This window comes from Lindgomyces ingoldianus (assembly GCF_010093535.1).
Source record: "Lindgomyces ingoldianus strain ATCC 200398 unplaced genomic scaffold BDR25scaffold_10, whole genome shotgun sequence".
Classification (NCBI taxonomy): Eukaryota; Fungi; Ascomycota; class Dothideomycetes; order Pleosporales; family Lindgomycetaceae; genus Lindgomyces; species Lindgomyces ingoldianus.
The window spans coordinates 1,047,752-1,067,008 of record NW_022985171.1 but is presented as its reverse complement, the minus strand read 5'-3'; the positions used below and the strand labels follow the sequence as shown (position 1 = coordinate 1,067,008).

Here is a 19,257-nt window from a genome sequence, read left to right as displayed (position 1 = left end):
CTGGACGCCAAACCTTCCTCTAGACACGCACAAAGCCTGGAGGATCGTGATAGCGCCGGACACGCCATGGTTACGTTCTTGCACTGACCCTGCTGCCTACTTCGGGGTCTGATTCACTTACTCTTTCCCTCTTTACTTCCTCCTGGAGGTTTGTAGCGGCGTGCCTCCGTCCACCATGTCAATAGGCAACCTCCACACCACGGGGTCCCCAGATATGTCCCCTGGCGGCACTGGAGACCGCTTTGCGCATGCCGTTATTATCGTCGCCGGCGTAGCAGCTTTGGTTGCAAGTTTAATCACAGTCCTGTTTGTTTCCCCTCCCCTTTGCTATCTCCCTCTCATCCTGACGTAGTGCACAGGTCCATCTGGCTACAGGCGTAAGCATAGCCACCTCCGAAGCTCAATGAAGTGATACTAACATGACGTGTTAGCAAAAACTATAGAAAGCCCTTACTACAGAGATATGTGGTGCGGATACTGGTCATGTGCGTGCCTGCCCTTTTGCACTGGTAGCTTGGGTCATAATTCCTTAGGGTCCCCATCTTCTCAGCCTCCTCGTGGGCAAGCCTGGTCTCTTTGAGAGCAGCATTTTGGATTGGACCAATTAGGGATGTATACGAGGTGGGCGCTCTTCTTGTCATTTTGGGTGATCAACATTACTCACGAGCTGCAAGGCATTTACAATTTACACCTTCTTTCAGCTGTTGATAAACTTTATCGGCGGCGAGCGTGCCCTCATCATTTTGATGACTGGTCGTCCACCTGTGTCGCACCTATGGCCGATGAACTATTTTCTCCCCAAAGTTGACATTTCCGACCCTCACACTTTTCTTGCAATCAAACGCGGCATCTTGCAGTACACCTGGCTGAAGCCCATTCTCTCGATTGCTGCAATAATAATGAAGGCAACTGGAACATATCAAGAAGGATACATTGGCCTCGCGTCTGGCTACTTCTGGAGTGGCCTCATCTACAACGTCAGCATTAGCATCAGTTTGTACGCCCTTGCCATGTTCTGGGTCTGCATGTTGCACGACCTGAAACCGTTCCGACCAATGCCCAAGTTCCTCTGCATCAAAGGGATCATTTTTGCCTCTTACTGGCAAGGCTTCTTCCTATCTATACTGGTTTGGCTGCGTGCTATTCCGGGAGACGTTCCCGGCTACACCCCTGACAATCTTGCCGCCGCAATCCAGGACGCACTCATATGTTTCGAAATGCCCTTCTTCGCCGTGTCGCATTGGTACGCCTTCTCATGGCATGACTACGCCGATGACACGATTTCGGCCGCACGTATGCCGGTAAAATATGCTCTTCGCGATGCATTCGGGCCACGTGATCTCATTGAAGATACGAAGGAAACCTTCGGAGGAGGCAACTATGAGTATCGGGACTTCGATGCACGCGACAACGTCTTAGCACATGAGGAGTCGTCATCCCGAGAGGCAAGAATGAGGGAAGGCATGCGGTATGAACGAGGTGGCAAGGGAAAGTATTGGATACCGAAGCCCGGCCAACAACGTGAGCACGAGCCGCTTTTGTCGAAAGTTACCTCTAGTCGGGCTAGGACGATGAGCCCTGGAGCCCACCGCGCCCTTGACACAGCTAAATATGGATCTACTGAAAACGACGAGGATCCAATGCTGAATCCTGAAGACGAAAGGCTGTTTGACAATGCTAGGGCGCTGGAGTTTGGAGACTGGAATGTAAGTTTTCGGCCATGTTGGCAACCTGGCCTTCCTCACACTGCCGCAGTATCCAGTCATTGAGGCTCATCGAGCCACTCGTGAGAATCGTTTGTACTCAAGCCCAAACATTGTAACCGCATCCACGAATCGGAACTTGTTACAACCCACTAGAGAGAACAAGCGACGACGAAAGAACAAGATAAAGGAAATCCAACAGTCAGCTGACAAGGGAAAGCGTCGCAGCAATTCAAGTGGTGAACCATCCAGCTCAAAGTCAAGAGCTCTTCCGTTAGGCAATCCCCTACGCCAGAAGTCATCATCATCCTCTAGCTCTGCCAAGTCAGAAAGAAGCCAGCTAGTCGATTTGGTCGTGGAAGATCATGAGGCGGAGGAAGTTGAACGGGTCCGAGCACGGAAGGAAGGCGGTCCTGGCTGGAATGAGGTTGCCCCAAAACACTTCGTGTAAGTTTTACCTCTAATGTGTTCTCATTCAGGTCTCTCCTGACGCATGCGTAGCCACACGTATCCCCAACAGGGACATCAGGAAGAGGTGCGCGAGGGTTTCGACCCCGACCATCCCCAGCCGCACAATCCTGAGCGGGCCCACAACTTAGACTCGCCATTCGCAGTCGGCGATGAAGTGGACGAGGAGGACAAACTAGATCGAAAACTGATTATCTCAGAAGAGGCAGAGCAATGGGAGCACCGAGACAATCATGACGAACCCGATCAGCGCCCAAGCCCACAGTATGGAAGTTTCCGGGAAGAACGCAATGTCTGGGGCGAAGGGTAATCGAAGGTAGCGCGGCGGGTAACGCTGTGAAGAAACGCTGCAGAAAAATGAAGGACTTGTGGGATTAGACACTTTATTTTTACGATGAAACCTTGACCAGCACATGCCTTCCGACTTTTGGAGTCCGCCATTTTCGCAACCCTGTTCTATACCCTTTCGGAGATGCTTTTATGACATATCTTTGAGGCCTTGTTTGATTCGATTGTTGATATTTGGAGCCGGATAGAAAGTGATATTAAGTAGAAAGTTAGGACCATGTAATTCAGCTCTTCGGTTCAAACGGCTGCCATCCCACGCTTGAGGAAGGCCATCACGTGTGCTTGAATCCACACAAACCAACCACGATCGATGCACGACATCCGCGGGGAACGATGCCTCGTTAAGGGGAGCGAGCCTTGCGTTCGGCCACGGTCGAGTAGTTGGGGTGTTTCTTTTACTGAGTGATCCCGGCCACGAAACGCAACACCAAGGTCCTCGAATGGTGCCAGGTGGTCAATCTTTATAATACCTCCGGAGTGCTTCAGAAGATGCAGGGTAGCGGCGTCATTGGCCGCGCGACTTAGAGTGCTGAGCCAAATCAACGTGCGACCGTTTCATACCTCTCTGCAAACCATTCCAATGACGCCTCGCAGTCGCAGCTAAATTTGCTTTTGACACGGCGCGACGGCAGACGGTTGGGACAGGACGGCTGGCTTGGTGCCAGTCAGGATGGCCTTCCCAAGTATGTTGGTCGCGAATGGGGACTCGGTAGTCTGCCAACCGGCTGTCAGTCTGAAGCTTCAAGCGCTGAGGAGTATTGAGTGGATGGCAGCGTCGGCGGTTAGGCCAACGCATGCAGATGCCCTGCCAGTGTCTGCCAATCAGGGCGCCCAGGACCCCTCCCCCCGCCCCAATTCCTCGCTCCTCCCATGTCTCCTCCTCTGTCGACCTCAATTGCTGGCACACCCAATATGGCTACGAACACCATCTATTGGGCGCTTGCGGACATGGCCCCAGCCCTGTTCGCCATATATTATCATGAATTCTCGCTCCCCTTCTCTCGACCTGGACTGGCCGGCCGGACCTGCAGCACCTTGAAAGAAAGGCTTGCATCTGCCCTGCCTGCAGGCGGTCACTCTCCTCTCTTGTTCGTTCTTCGATAATCTTTTAAGCCCATCGGCGTGCCTCTCCTTTCCTCTTTTCTGTTTCTTGCTTCTGTTCTTGTACCTTGTGTTGCGTTGCTCGAGCAGAACCTCTAGGAGCGAGTATGCTTGCCGGGTAAGCAGACATGGCTCACCAAACCTTCCCTGTCGAACCACGAACTCCATGGCTGGCCATCTCTTTTGGATGCTGTGCATCCCATCGTGGCAGCACTGAGGACGATGGAGCTGTGCTTCGAGCAAAGGGTATGCTTGCTTCTTTTCACTCACTCCCTTTCACCGTAGCTGTCAGCTGTCTCTCCCGTTTTCGACGTTCACATATCCTTCCCCCTCCTGCATGGTTGAGCTGCACCGCTCTCGGATAATTTTTCTCCCCTTAATATGGTTAATTGCTTCTCTACGCCTGCCAATCTATTCTCGCCGTCGTTTCTATCGATTCATATGTCGTCATTATTGCAGCATGGATCGAGGCTGATGGAATCTATCAGGTGAAACTGAGATGCGGATATGCTACGACCAACCGCAACCAGTAGCCCAACCTCGAGCAGAGCCAATCTATGCTAGGCCCAATACCAGCCACTCCATGAGTCGCCATGTCTCACAATGGGTAATCAGTGGTCGAGAATTTGCTACTCGAGCCTCATCACGAGCGAGCATTCACACGATCCACAAGCCACGGACGTCGCACTCCAAAAACCGACCAAGCATTGGACGACCCACGGAATTCCGGAAAACTGATGGTCTCGATGGCTTCGACGGGATCCAGAGCATGCTTGATGAAGCACCCATGCCCATCCGCCGCCGACGTAGCTTTCAACCACTGGAACTATCAATATATCTCCCTGATGGCCGTCTCTCCCCCTTGCCCGACTTCTCAACCGTTGAATGGGACAAGCTTCCAGCAGAGCTGGAGATTCCTGCGCAGGCGCTAGTCCGCGACCGAGATTCGCGGACGAATTCAATCTCATCTAATCCATCTACCTCGTCGTATCTCATCCAACGGAAACCAGTTGGGTCTGGATCACGACGCTCCAGTGTGCAGTCGCAGAACTCGATTCAACAGTCGAGGCCTGTCTCTGCATCGCTACCATTCATGGTGGAGGAGTCGAAGAGTCGACCAGACTCCTCGATCAGCAATCCCAATGCTTTACAACGCTCCAGCACTCACAGCTCCCTTGCTTCTCCCCGCAGGATAACCTCAAGACTATCGTCACCATCCCGCTCCCGTGCAAACACCGCAAATTCTGAACGCGGAAGCTTACGGAAAGCAAAGACTGATGTCGATGAAGCAATCCGTGAACTCAACACCATCGTTGAGGAACGCCGTGCCGATGCCTACCGGTCTAACAACCAGTCACCTGCCCTCATTAACAGACCACCTCCATCACCCTCCCACCACGTTCCTCTTATTGCCCCGTCCCTTAGAATGCGTGTTCGTTCAGAAACTCTCTCTGACATCGGCTCTGCTTTCTCAGTCCCCCTAGCTAGCAAGCCTCTCCCAACACCCCCACCACCACCTATGTCGAATCCTCTGTCTCGTGCTACCACTAAGCTCAGTCTGACACCACCATCTCACACACCAACTGGCGGTCCACTGACCTCAAATCCCATCACTCCTCCAACACCTACAATACCTACGCCAACGACTCCCATCCACCGTCTGGGAGCCTGGCTTAAGCGATCAATTCCCACAACGCCAACCTCTCCCTCATTCTTCAAAACCTCATCCTCGACCTCCAAATCGCAAACCCCACCAGCAACAACCCCCTCTCAAGCACCCTTCTACCAGTGCACACCCTCGCTCCCTCCATCTCGCGGAACCGCCACCGGCACTAACAACACAACACCCGCGTCCCGCCCCACAACAGCCGGCTCCCGAACCGTCGTCCACACGCGCCAAGACAGCAACGACACGGCTACCGTTACCCTCTTCTCCACCTCAGCCTCAGGCTCCTATCCCAGCACACCCGCCCTTTCTACCCGCTCCAACTCCCCGTCCCCATCCCACAAATCCCCATACTCCCCCCAATCTCCCGAAACCCCCGCTACCCCTGCTCGCATCAATCTCCTCAAAGGTGAAGGCAAAACACGGCGCGTCCCCGCACCGCTTAGCCTCGCGAAAGAGAAGGAGATGATGGTGGAGGTGGAGGTGCCATTGGGGAGTGCGAGGAGTGTGGCGAGTACCAGAAGTGGGAGGAGTCTGAAACCGCCGCCTAGTCCAAATTATGCGTTACTGAGGGGTATGGAGATTCCCGTGAGGACTGGGGGTGTGGGCAAGAGGGAGAGTGCGTTGAGTGCGAGCCCGGTTAGCCCAGTTGGGGTGGCATTTTGAGAGAGAGGAGAGCATGAATGGGTGGTGGATGTGTAGGTGAGAGCGAGAAAAAGAGAGGGAAGAAGATGGACGATGAACATGGGTATCGTGGTGTTCGTAGGGAGACTTGAAGGTTGAGCATCATGGAACAGTTGGATACATGCATGCAGTGGTAATTTTCTATGCATATCTTGGCATTGTTCACGCAGTCGGGGTCAGGGCCACGGCCAGGAAGCTTTGGACATTTAGACGTTTGGATGGGCTAGGAAAATGGGAACGGGAACGGGAACGGGAACGGAATTGGGCACTGAATTGGGAATGGAAGCTGGATGAGTGAATTGAACCAGTCATCAAACCCACGCCAAACCCTCCAAATCACCACATCACAACAAATATCAACATCACCTCAACGCGCGCCGGCTTATACCCTCCGCAGACTTCTCCTTCGATTTTAGCGGACGCCTCGGTGCTCCTTTCCCCTCCCCATCCTCTTTCTCATCATGATGTTGGGTGAGGTCTCGTTGCTTTTTGTAGATAGTCGAATTACTTTTGCATACCATAGATACCTACTTTTTAATGCAGGCAGAAGCGGGGAAGTTTTTTCTTCTTCTCCAAAACGGGACAGTGCGGGGCATGGAAACCCGAAAGCTTATTTGCGAATGTGAATGTGAAGACAGAGATGTATCCAAGTGATGAATGGGTAACCTTGTAGAAAATGGATTGGATTGGATTGGATTGGACAGGACTGGGGATTGAGAGACGTGCGTGCATGGAGCTACGGAGACTTTAGGAAATGATGGATTGACATTTGATATCCAAGGAAGCGATATAAGCGCGATGATATGTGCTGTACTAGGTAGGCCTTGGATCCTTTCAAGACGTTCATGTACACACAGAAATACCGCACCCTCCGCGTTAGAAATGGCTAGTCCAGTTCGCTCCCAAGAGCTCAATTTGTGAGGGACATTCTAAAACCACTCCTTCGCACGCCACGTGTGAAAGTTCTGCAGCTGGTGCTAGTGCTGCTTGACCCGTGCCCGTGCCTGTCCCTGCCCGCGTACTTGTATGTGCCTTTTCCTAGGATCTCTAGCAAATCACAACGCGAAGATGGGGGTTGAGGCTGTGATTTGTTGTCTACGAGTACCTAACATCGACCCGCTTGAGTGGGCGAATCATGGGCGACACATTTGGCAAGGCTCCCAATACGGCGCCTTCGGATCTTGATTCGCAAGTTGGCTGTGGGCCGCGGCCGTCTTTCGGGTTTGCTCTGCGGTACGGAATTCGGTCTTATGGCGCAATTGGTAGTTGACAAACGAGAACCAGGCGAGTAAGCTCCGTCCTCCAGTGAGCTCGAGCACTTGTGAGTGGCGGACAGGATCATCTCTGTGCTTGCTCTTGCGTGATCTGATTGCGTGAGGCTTGCATGTGCAGCGGGAAAGAAGTTTATCGAGACGTCTTTCTCCGTCCCTTTACTTTACTCTGATTGGGATGCCACTCTCTAATCAAGTGAGACAATATCCACCTAAAGGCTGCTCTGATCGGAAGAAGCGAAGGAAGTCAGAGCTATAGACCCCAGATATGTCCAGGACCGCGAGGATTGTGTGGACTGAGGAAACTTGGATAGGGTTGGTTAAGAGTTCGCTAGGGGATGCGAGGTGAAAGGCAGATGGAGATGCAAATTATTGATCCTGAGGGCTGTAGAACCGCATTAGATGTGCTTGAACCGCCTAGGAGGGATACTTTATATCGATTCGGCTCAGTTGAGATGTAACTTCACTGCATGGAGCAGAATGAGGCTAGGCTAGAAGGGAACGAGACGCCACTAGCTTGGATCTGCATTTGCTCGCTGGCCCGCCGCTCGTTCTGGTGAGGCTTCTCACTTCTTCAGGAGAAGTGATGAGTTGTGGTTGGTAATTGGAAAGATGGGGCTGATTCAGTGCGAGGCGATTCGATGAATGATTACTTACAAAAAACAGAAGACCGGAGTGACCGACGGCAACGGCATCGCCGGGAAAGCTAGTCGCAGGAGAAAATGAGGTCTCTTTGGCTATTGATGGACAAGGAAGCCCACCTGTAGATCTAGCTACCAATGTGTTTCATAAGCCACAGCCACAGAATAGTTAAAGTTTAAGGCTTGTTGAAAGATTCTGAAGAGTTTATGAACACTTGTAACTTCCTATTTGGGGGAGTATATCGCAACAGTGTGAGGTTGAGCTAAATGACAATTTCTAGAACGAGAGGGTGGTGATCTTGCAGCTCGCCGTGTTGCTATTTTGAGTCCTAACTGGCCTTCGTGGAAACAGTGGGTCATCAAGTAGTGTGAAGGTGGGCAGGTACCTGGGGTAGCAAAACTTTATTTCGCCCAAGGATTAGGACGTAGAATATGTCCATTGCCTGCTTGGCTAATGGCTGGCGGCGTACAGTGAGTCTTTCACAGGGAAAAAGCATTCCGTGATTTCTGTCTGATAAATAGATTCATATCTAGTCATGTACAAGATTAGAGTATGAGGCTATGTTCGGAGTAACTGATTTAGGTCGACGGAGGTAGAAGAAAGTGCTTCACCGGTCGAGGAAGGAAGTAGACCGAGGCAGACGTGCGGCAGCAATAACATGTGTGGCAATGAAGATCAAAGTGGTCTACTACATCTAGTAAGCAGGATACTGCATGCAGAACACCGTTAGAGTACTGTGGCATATTATCCATGGAATTCATGAAATGGTTCAAGTTCAAGTCGAGCAATGTTCACTCCTCCTAGAATTCCGCTTCTCTTAAATTCTCTTCAACAGGACACCAATCTACTACATCAAATTGCAAACAGAAACATGTTTAAGATACATTCACAGACCACAGACTAATCTGAATAATGCTAATTCCTCACTTGAACACTGTAAACAGGCTTCCGGCTCAAGTCAATGGCTCAAAACCTGGCAGAGTCACGTGCCTCAGAATCAAGGAGAAAAAGTGATTCTGTAGGACATCATACTTCTTCATGGAAAATAAAATGGATGCGGACATACGTAAGGGAATTTGAAACTCACCAGTGATTGTTACTTGCTCGAAGGACGCGAAGAGGCAAGTGAAACCGTAATAATTGAAGTAGTCGCACATCGGTGATTAACAAGCAAAGCTGATTGTACGCACAAAGAAGGTGGCTTGTCGATTCAAAGTGTGGCGACTGTGATTCGGATCGGATGTTTGTGGCTTCCAAGCACCGATTGGAGAACCGTTGCGTGGCCGAAACAGCCTGTCGTCGCCCAAAATCGAGCATGGTTTATGCGAGTCACCCGTGTACGTGTGCCCATCGAGAACGATCACTTGGTCTGAAAGGGCTACAGCGGAGTTTCCGATAAGGCTTTTAGTGACGACCTGGTCTTTGGGATGGAGCCCTTGCTTCCCTCGAGGCTACATAGAAGCTCGTGTAACGGGATGCAGCAAGAGCCCGGGAACCAGGTCGAGAGGGGTGGTTACAAGTGGTGATCACAGTAAAGCGTAGATTGGGTCTCGGTCGAGACAGGAATGAGAATTAGATATCCATTTCTAACTTCTCCAAAGTGATGGAGAGGTGATGGACTGGCGGGGTGCCGAATGCAAGAATCGCATGATGGTCGCCTATCATTCACGAGTCCTGTCATCCTTGTGGACGGCCCGATGGCGGTTTGTGGTCGCTGTACTGCATCAAATCCTTTTGGGGTGGAGTTGCAGAACAAGTCCCAGAGGCCAGGGATGGAGTATTGCCACTTCTCGTGATAATTGAGGGACCCCCGGCCGCACAAAATCTTCCGCTTGCTGGCTCATGAAGGTGGACGTGACCATCTAAAAATCGACACTAGAAAAGGAAAAGTATGGCCTCAATCCTTTTGCAGTGACGCGCGCCGAGTACGGTGAATGATTGTTGAGACTTTGCACAGCGAACGTGATGCTTCAGGTGGCTGATGAGAGCTGAGGCAAGAGAACCTGTTTTGGTGTAGTAGATGTAACGGGAAAGGAAACGGTAGTTATGTGTGTGCGACCAAAGAAGAGAACCAATTGAGATGAAGAAATAAGGACGTACTGCGAGCTCCGTTGGCAAGCGTCGCACAAGCTGACTCCCCTCACGGCAAGCGCTTCGGAGCAATTACCTTAGAGGGCCGCAACAGTCGCCATTCCAATTATTAGCGGAGATGATTTCGATATATCAGTCGTCGTTCGATGACCGTGGTACCGGCACGGTCTTGCTCAACGGGTAGCTGAAGCTATTCGATGCACCTGTGCGATTAAATGTTGTCCATGCACGTTTCAGCTGTTGGTGACGGAAGACCCGAGGCCATGGTGGGCGAACCTCGTGGAGAGAGATATATCCTGGTCGAAGTCGAGCTATGAAGCCATGGCTCATCTAGAGGCGGTTTTGCGGGAGTTCACGAGGCCTCATCAAGTTAGTCATGCGCAACGATGTCAATGTTGGCGACGCATATCTGCAAGTTGGAGGCACTGGGCGAACTTGATTGACTGAGAACACTTGCTAGGCCAGTTGGCTCCAGCAGGGGAGAGCACGGCAATCCGCTTTGAGGGATCACTGCAGATGATAGCCCACCTTGAACAAGAGCTGGGAATGAGTCCAAACGGATAGCGCTTCAGATGAGAGGATAGATAATTGTCCGTGAAGAGGGCCCAACCAGATGGTGCCCTATCTCTGTGATGCGTAGCTCCGCGGGCGACGATCCCCGGGGAGTGTATGCAAGCAGCAAGAAGTGGTGCAGCGCCAGGACCGGACAGGAGGGCTTGGACGGTTTCTCGTGCAACGCATAGTCAATTCATCATAGACTCTTGAAGCAGCACGAGGCGAACTCGCACTCACGACCTGGCGGAGGTGGGCGGAGGTGGGCGGAGTGTGTGCCGATGATGTGGGTGAAGGAGAATTAATGCAATCAGACGAGGGGAGGAAGTACCGCAAACGATGCAGCGCCGCGATCCGTTTTATCAAAATGCGGAGATGAAACGCAGTATCCCCAGTGGGCAACGTTTGCTGCGTGCTGGGAGAGGATCTGGTTTCGCTGAGGCGCGATGGTGCCTGTGTGGTGCCTGCATAAGCCTGCCGGCCATAAGCTGCATAGCCGACAGAGATGCTCCTGCAAGGAGCCCAGATTGACAGATTGAGAGATTCGAGGCCGTGGCGATGCTGCATGCCCGTTGCTCAAAGAGGATGATTTATGGCGACTAAATGGCGCATAATGGCTGAGCAAAGCGCTGCTAATTCACTGCTTCTGGTTGGTGATGCGGCTGACGTGCGATCGACACAGCCGCAAGCAAGCCGCCGCACTCCGGTTCAGGGTAATGGCGTTGGGTGATACGGTATCAGCTTTCTAAGAATACTTATATACCGGCCACTTTGACCATCCTTATGCTGAGATGGCAGCTCGCTGCGCGCAAGGGAGTCAGGCAGCCGTTGAGTCCGCTGGCGAGCGAGTTGCGGACTGCGACTGTCACTTTTCGTCCGCCCACGCCGCGCTGCTCCTCATCCTTCACGGCGTGGACGTCGCAGAAAATGCGAAGTGTCCAAGTGGACAGCGTTTCGATATTGCTCGAAAACTACAGGGAGTCTCCACTGAGCCTTCAGGAGCCATTTCCGCAGTCAGGACAGAAGTGGACAGTCGACAGCGCCCTCTCGCCTCGTCCTGCCTCGCCGCAGAGACGCAGGAGGCATGAGGCACAATGGTGGTTTCGTTTCTTCCGTGGCCCAGTCCCGAAGCGTCCGCTGCGACTCCGCGAGCCACGGACGCAATAAACAGGGCGACGAGCACTAGGCCTGAGGTGAGCACAAAACGCACGAAACGGACAAAGGAAAGGGAGCGGATGCCCGGGAGAAGGGGAAAGTGGGAGATTGGGGGGGGCCGACGTGGTACAGGACGCAGCGCTCCCTTCCAAGCTCCCATGTTGTCGTGCCGTCGTGAGGTTTGCTGGAGTCGTGAGAGGTGAGAGGTGAACGCGCGCTGCTCGTCCCTCCCAGTCCCGTGAAGTGCTAGGACTCATTGGAAACAGCTTGGCCGCGCCTGGCTGAGGCGGGCTTGATGCGCAGATGCTGACAGGGATGGCGATTAAGGTTGCATGCAAGCCACTCCAGGAATAGATGCCCCGATACTTCGCTTGCTGGGCCTCTCTCCCCAGTGCTCACCATACCTCGCTCTTCTCAGTCTGCCTCCCATCCTGCGACCTCACGATCCACACAGCGGCGAGCGCTCTTCTGAGGCGATGCTTAGCATCACTGTGCATTGGCTGCCAGCGTTAGCCATACACCGTGCCCCTAGCCATTCACCGTGCTCGGGTGCCCTTCACAGCGCTGAATGGGTCCCCCAGGCCCGCACCAGCCAGATGTCCGCTCATAAACATGTCGTCGTGCTGATGCTTGCAGCTAGCATGGGCCCTGCCTATATCATTCTCTGCCCTCACCGTCGCGCCTGGGACCCTCATTCACGTCCAGCCTTGGTTCCTGAACGCTTGTCCTCTCCCCCCATCTGCCCTCTGCATTACTACCCGCACTTCCCATCTGTCTCAGTCCGTCGTTTGCATTGCACACTTCAAATTGCCTCACTCTCCATCGGTACTGCCCACGGATTCTGATTCATCGCTTTGGCCCCGGCCCTCCGCATTCTTGCTCCCTGCCATTGCAAAGGTCATAGAGCCCACTTCAAACCCAGAAACCTAGCCGCTCCCGCCGTCGGCAAGAAATTGCAGACCAAACTATCTCCTCTGTTCTTAGGATAGCATTCTCGAGCTGTCTCGCGTCCCACAGACCCGCCCAAAGCCCGCCACAGTCACCCCAGCGGCACTCTCCACTCATCAGCGGGAGCCGTGCACCTGAGCTGACTACACAGCTACTGCGCCATCCTCGGCCGCCTAGCAGAGCCTCATCGCTCGCGGACCACAGCCCACTAGCGCTGAATCCTGCCGCTGGTGTCTTTTTTTGTTCCGCATAGCTGTCAGTCGCTGCGCGACGTGGTGCTCAACGGTAAGATTAGCAGCCTTCGGGCGCATCCTCAGCATTCGCCGCTTCGTTGGTCTACCAGGTTGACGGGATCGGTAATCACCAAGAGTCATCCGAACCCCTCCAGAGGTCAGTCTACTCACACTTCCTTGCATATCCGCTTGTTCGTCGTCATCAGCCCGGGCCAATCCCACATCCTCCCGTCCTACTGGGCGTGTCGCTGCCTCTCACTGCTCCTGGTATTAACACCCGTCCGACTCCGCAGTCATAGCTCCATCGCTCCATCGCTCCAAAGTCCCATTCCCTTCCGCCAGGCCAGCCTTACCCACTCTGGCCCAGTCGTGGGTCTATGTCTCTCCTCTCTTTGTGTGCTATGTAAGTCATCACTCCCCTAGCACATCGGCATGCTGATCCATTATGCGACAATTCAATTTACATGAACTCACTATCAGTCAGGAACTGACTGTTGCTCTGAATCAGTCTTGTTTGCTACCAGAAAGTGCTTCATCTTCCCGACACCGTCAATAGGAGGCTGCGGTAGCTTGCGGGGTGATAGCTGAGGAGTAGGACTGACCGTGGAGGAGGCAGACATTCAAAGGCCCCCGATTCCCGGATGAATCGACTTTCTGAGCACTTTCATCGCCTGTCCCTGGGTAGGCTTTTTTTGTCACCTTTCCTGGTCACAAGACCCACCAAAACAGTCCCCTCCGTATCAGTCAGCCTTCCTGCGCGTGCCTGTTGCAACAATTGCATGTCCCAAGACCCATTTGCCTATCCTTCTGTCGAGACATCCACCTCCACTTTTGCGGGTCCCTTGCATGTTGCCACTGATCCGTCAAGATCCTGCGCGCCATACCCCAGCACGAGCACAAAATCTCTGCTCGAATCTAGCGATTCAGAAAATCCGTCAAGCTGGCCTGCATCGTAGACCACGGCTATCAGGTGCGTCTACCCTCGTATGTCCAAAGTTTCCAAGATATTCGTGGGCTCTGAGCCCCGGGCAGTGGGCTGCTGCCTGCGCTTCAACCCCCATCGCGAGTTTGCCTGCTAACACATCTTCGAGTGCAGCCTGATAGCAGCAGTATCCGTACGCCCTTCAACTTAGGCGACAATTTTGACTCCTCGGGGCCGTTGCTAGCACAGTACAGTCAAGACCTCGCAAGCGGTCCGCTGTCTGTAAGTACTGCGCTAGCCAAACTGTCGTCTTCCATGTCTGGTTACGGCAAGAGTCAGGAACCATATGTGTATGGTGAGTGCATTGCGGCTCATCTGACGGGTTGGGCAGGGCATATGCCACGGCCTGGTCGGTTGGATGGACCCGGTTGAGGCCCACGTGCAGGCGATTAGCATTAGCAAATTTGACTAACCACCCACCTTTTCAGACGCCGCAGCCACAAGACCAAATCAGGCTCCGAACTACACAGGCTATGCACAGCCTTCATTCGCCTCGCAATACCCCGAAGCGCAGGCGCGGTTACCCCATGAACCTTCGACCGCAGAAATGCCCTTCATTCCAAGTTCGACGTACGAGTCACGCGCAACGAGCAGTTACCAGGTCCCACCCTCATATACGGATGCACCATCTCGTCATCCCGCCGCTGAAGCGGAAATAACCAATGCTGTTACGCCATCTCAGGGCACTGCCGGATCTACCATTTTGCTCCATCTCCGAACCACATACGAACTCACTGAAGATCCGCCTACCTTCATCTTTATGTTTGGCTCCAAGCGGTGCGTCGCCGCACTGCGCAAGATCGACCAAGTTGGTGAGAAGTACAATTACGCCCTCAGTGTAGATGTTCCCCCATTCCCTACGACAAACTCGTGGAATCCTACCATGATGCTTCAACTACGGACGGAAGATAAGTTTGGACGTCTGATCCAAGAAGCGGACGCCGGAGGCTTCACTTATACGGATATGTCCCCAAATCTAGCATATCAGTCCTCCCCCGAGATTGCCAGGAAACGCAAATTTTCAACCGAGTTTGGTGATCAAGACTTTGCGGAAGCTTCTGCAAAACGATCGAATACCATGCGTATCCAGGCAAAACCACGCTCCGTCTCTGCAGCATATTCTGCGGCTTCTGCTTCGCCTCTCCCAGTACAACCCTCCCCCAACGCCTATGGCTATCCTGGTGGATACGACCTGCCAAAGCAGTCGAGCTACACTCCCCAGCTATCGCAAAAGGGAATATACGCCGTTTCATCTGGAATTAGTATCCCACAGACGGAAATGAAGCCACCACCAATGTCTCCAAACCTGTCCTCCTACAACCCGTATCCTTCTCTTGCGCAGACGGGCCGTAGTCCTCATTCCATCGCAGCAACGCCAGCGAGATCATCAGTCATGCCCTCGCCGTCCGCACTTCCCACTCCCGTACTGGTACGAGCTACTACACTTCCCCAGGCGTCCAGTGGGGCGGGAGGTCAGCCATTTAACCCGTATTTGATTTATCCGAGCAAAGCAGTTCTGAAAATTGAGGGCGATCTTGATAAGATGAGCGAAGAGTGGACTCGAGAGGAATTCGAGGCCAAACGTCGGCTGGTCCAGTTTGAGAGATCGCAATCTGGTAGCACCATAGCCGCAACATTTGCCGCAGTCACTCCTGAGGCCCGGCCACAGCGCAGCATCTGTGTTAGCTGCATTCTCTGGGAAGATAAGGACGAGTGCTTCATCACCAGTGTCGATACCATTTACCTTCTAGAGCAGCTAGTCAATGTTAGATTTACGGTGGAAGAGAAGAATCGTATACGGCGCAACCTAGAGGGTTTCCGGCCTCTCACTGTGTCCAAAGCCAAAGCCGACAGCGAAGAATTTTTCAAGATCATTATGGGTTTCCCCAATCCAAAACCGCGCAACATCGAGAAGGACGTCAAGGTATTCCCATGGAAGATACTTTCTCACGCACTCAAGAAGATCATCAGCAAATATGTAAGGTATCTAGCATGCAGCATGTTATATGCAGCTAACGTTCTACAGTCTGCAAGTTATTCCTCAACGGCCGGAGCAGGCTCATTGCCCACCACTTCTGCCCCGTATTTGCCTGTGGGTATGCCGCAGACGACAGGAGACGTATACCGCAATACCTCGCCGCGATCGGTGGCTAGTTCGGCAGCTTCGACCGCATACACCCCAAGCATGACCTCGACGAGCCTGTCACCAAACCCCAAGACATCAGCAGGTCTGGAAGTATCAGCTGGCCAAGGGATGTCGGTCCCCCAAAGAGACCCGACAGGGCAAGGCATGACTCAATGGGGAGCAACGCATCACCAGCTGCCTCAGTACTCAGGACGACCCTGGGACTATGGAGCGTACATCAACGCCAGCGCCGCGACGGGTGTGCCCTCAGCCGTGCAATCAATGCAAATGCAACAACCGGAGGTAACACCTGATCTCAGCCAAATACCTGGCGACACCCCATACCAGCAGTATGATCAGCGGACCACGCGGGTTTGAGCAGTGACGGAGAATAAAATGTAACGGATATGGCAGGATGGAGAAGAGCATCATCGGGAAGTCTGAGGGTGTGCATCTGCAGCCGGGTGATCGACTTGATGATCATGGGACACCCGAGCCTAGACCACATCGGGCTCTAGCGCCGTTTGCTCCACACCATCTCCTCCGCCATCGCCATGACTGCGCCCTCTTGTCTGCCTAGCACCATCGAGAAGCAGCTTTTTCAATCTATTTCTTTCCATGTTTTGATGGGATCCCCTATCACTCTCTCCTTTCGATTTTTTCCTTCCCTTGTCGGCATAGGCACAGGACTCTTATAGCGCCGTCTATTGGACGGCTTTGGGCAGCATCATACATACAATACCCCTGGCAAGCGGCGTTTGAGGCTTGTTTGGTTTCATCAATTCTCTTATCGGGGCGACCTTCACTCCATATCATGATCACGGCGTAGAGGCAACAAGTCAGGTGAAGTACACACCTCGACCACGATCGCATATCCTGGACAGGACGGACATGGGGGTTTGGTTAGGACGAAGGTAGCATTACTCTGGCGTTTTTGTTGTTTTAGGGTTTTAATCCTGATTTCTTACCCTCTCTTACGAATTCCTTCCCTTCTTTTCACTTCACTCTTTTAACGACCTTTCGGAACTTCTTTCATGAATTTTTGTATCTTACTAGTGCAGATTTCATTGCTATTCCCCTTTCTATGCATGCATTAGATAGGAGCCAAAGGTTGCATATCAAGGCAGTTGGTTGAGGCTTCACTTTGGCCGGTGCGCCATAGGTGGTGGGCAGTCTACTTCATTTTAGGCGGAGAAACGGGGCGTTTATCGAAAGAGAAAGAGACTTTGAATATTCTCCGACTTCCAGTTCCATGATTCCCCCCCACTACTCTAGTTGCAATCAAATCGACAGACACGACAAGAACTATTCTTGTGTCTGTCCTCTTTCTGTTACCTACGAGTCATAGGCATATCACTTGCTTCCTGTGTGCGCGCTAGTTGGTGCATTATTGTTGGGTCTTGTGTGTCTGTGAAGTAAGGCTTCCTTCCGGCAAAGGATCCTAAGAATCCTTCATGAGAGCATTTTGGAGCTTGAGAGGGAGGGCGCAGGCGCAGTATTGCCTTGCTCCCCTTACGCCTTATTTCCGCCTTCCTCGGCTGCCTTCAGCTTACCTCATTCGTCATCTCCAGATCCTTATGAGCCATACAGATGACCTCAAGCCCAGAGGCCTAGGTTACACGACAGCAATTTTCGAGGCTGCGACGCCAATCATAGTAGGCTGTGGTCGACGTCTGCTATGTTTGTCGTTGTGTGGTCGTCAGCGCAATGGACGCACGCACACACGCTTTGCACGACGCGTTTCCCACTGGAGAAAGGTAATGCGGGGTTCAAGGCAATGGTGATGTAGATGATCTCCACGGCTGCGCCCGCGACAGTCTCACGAAAGTAGACACCGATGCTGTTTGTTTCAGGCTCTGTTCGCCTACCTCTAGTATGCCGTATCGCATCGCATCACTCTCAGAACCTTCGGATTGCGGCCGAACTCCCCAGCATCCTCTTACAGCGCAAATACTCTTGAATAGCGGTGGCATATTTATTAGACGCCATATTTTCAGCCTGAGCCTAAGGCTGTCTGTATCTGACCGGACCCGACCTGGCCAGCTGAGGAAGCGGTTCCACATCACCTTTCTGGATCAGACACTTGGGTAGAGACTGGAGTGTCGACATCGGAGGTTGTCGTTATCTCGAGCTCACTTCAAACTAAGAGAATTAACTAGCACTGGACACATGCAATACACACCTCTCATCTCCTGTAACTCTGCCGAGCTGTGTACATTATGAAACAGCAACAGGATGGAATTCATCTTTCTCAGCTATCGCAAACCGACATCGCATGCCGAGCGCGCAACCCGCGCTTACAGCCTCTTGATGAGGCCAATGTGCTACAAACATTCCCCTCTCGTTGCGTGATGCACGGCCTGTGTGCATGCTGGGATACTCTTGTCAGATCAGCAGCTGAGTGGGGAGGATACATGCAGTTATTCCCTTAACCCTAATCATAAATCCTTTCGAACTCTAATCTCTCTCCTCTAGACTATCTTCTCAACGGCACTTTAGATTCAGATCAGTAGTATCACTCAAGGCGGCCGGCATGCAAGCATGCCGGACTGGCACATACACACACGCACCCACGCTTTCGAAGTTTCGACGCCCAATGCAGAATTGCGGCACGGCGATGCTGAGCTTACGTGATGTGATAGATAAACCGGCCCAAAAAAGCCTGGCCAACAAAGCCATCCATTCCAGCGTTGGCCAGAACAAGAAGCCAGTGGTTCCTCGGATATGATACCGTCTGTTTCTGGAGCTACTAGCGCTGATCTGATGCAGGGCACCGCCATTCACTTACGTTGGAGTGGCGTTTCACAATCACGACTGGTGTATGTTCTGATCTATTCTATCAGCGGTGTGTGGTGAGACGTGGTGTTAAGGTTGCCCCGACGAAGCCGTGTCGTGCTTATAGCGCTTACTGTACATACAGAACTCAAATATTTACAAACGTGGGCATGACAACGTACAGATATTACAGGTATTATGCTTGGGGATTTTGACATTTATGCATGCAGGTGAGTGTGTTCACATTTTTCTTTCGACGACAGTTGATACATGGTCTAGATGAAGCTACGGCCATTTCTCCGTTTGGCCGGATCGATTGGGGTTGCCGCGAGGTGATACCATCATGAGCGAAGGAGATAGGGAGAGATGTGCGGATCCGCGTTGTTGGCAATTCTTTAGGAGTGATGGGCCAGACGTCCTTGGCATTAGATTTTGTGTCTGCACGTTCTGGACTGTATTCAGTCACTCTGGCTACTCACAACTCTTCATGAGGCGTCTGCTACAACTAATGTA

General features: G+C 52.5%; 4 protein-coding genes across 4 annotated transcripts; 3 read left to right on the top strand and 1 right to left on the bottom strand.

Moving 5' to 3' along the window:
• Positions 1–175: 175 nt before the first annotated feature.
• Positions 176–2,481, top strand: BDR25DRAFT_219500 (DUF300-domain-containing protein; the record flags this gene model as incomplete). The annotated part of the gene is made up of 6 exons (XM_033684969.1): positions 176–306; positions 432–485; positions 534–621; positions 675–1,706; positions 1,756–2,150; positions 2,205–2,481. The coding sequence occupies 6 exons, from the start codon at positions 176–178 to the stop codon at positions 2,479–2,481; spliced, it is 1,977 nt and encodes a 658-aa protein (XP_033549714.1).
• A 1,172-nt stretch (positions 2,482–3,653) lies between these two features.
• Positions 3,654–6,228, top strand: BDR25DRAFT_12114 (uncharacterized protein). The gene is made up of 2 exons (XM_033683706.1): positions 3,654–3,866; positions 4,109–6,228. Exons 1-2 carry the CDS (start codon positions 3,749–3,751, stop codon positions 5,950–5,952), a joined length of 1,962 nt encoding a protein of 653 aa, XP_033549713.1. The 5' UTR covers positions 3,654–3,748; the 3' UTR covers positions 5,953–6,228.
• A 2,457-nt stretch (positions 6,229–8,685) lies between these two features.
• Positions 8,686–13,681, bottom strand: BDR25DRAFT_392710 (uncharacterized protein; the record flags this gene model as incomplete). Its single annotated transcript, XM_033698217.1, has 29 exons — positions 8,686–8,986; positions 9,074–9,261; positions 9,296–9,432; positions 9,475–9,541; positions 9,575–9,718; positions 9,800–10,013; positions 10,067–10,146; positions 10,178–10,304; positions 10,360–10,471; positions 10,503–10,701; positions 10,748–10,990; positions 11,028–11,125; positions 11,168–11,267; positions 11,297–11,394; positions 11,435–11,908; positions 11,946–12,055; positions 12,086–12,170; positions 12,222–12,350; positions 12,381–12,452; positions 12,498–12,607; positions 12,648–12,863; positions 12,902–13,050; positions 13,085–13,110; positions 13,149–13,220; positions 13,278–13,331; positions 13,355–13,446; positions 13,481–13,523; positions 13,562–13,595; positions 13,636–13,681. The coding sequence occupies 29 exons, from the start codon at positions 13,679–13,681 to the stop codon at positions 8,837–8,839; spliced, it is 3,669 nt and encodes a 1,222-aa protein (XP_033549712.1). The 3' UTR covers positions 8,686–8,836.
• A 418-nt stretch (positions 13,682–14,099) lies between these two features.
• On the top strand, positions 14,100–16,347 carry BDR25DRAFT_312752 (uncharacterized protein; the record flags this gene model as incomplete). The annotated part of the gene is made up of 3 exons (XM_033691323.1): positions 14,100–14,139; positions 14,273–15,822; positions 15,871–16,347. 3 exons carry the CDS (start codon positions 14,100–14,102, stop codon positions 16,345–16,347), a joined length of 2,067 nt encoding a protein of 688 aa, XP_033549711.1.
• Between the last annotated feature and the right edge of the window lie 2,910 nt (positions 16,348–19,257).

Coding starts and splice junctions, on each gene's coding strand:
- BDR25DRAFT_12114 (XM_033683706.1), top strand. CDS start 3,749: ATGGCTCACCAAACCTTCCCTGTCGAACCACGAACTCCATGGCTGGCC. Junction 3,867..4,108: donor AGCTGTGCTTCGAGCAAAGG/GTATGCTTGCTT, acceptor GGAATCTATCAG/GTGAAACTGAGATGCGGATA.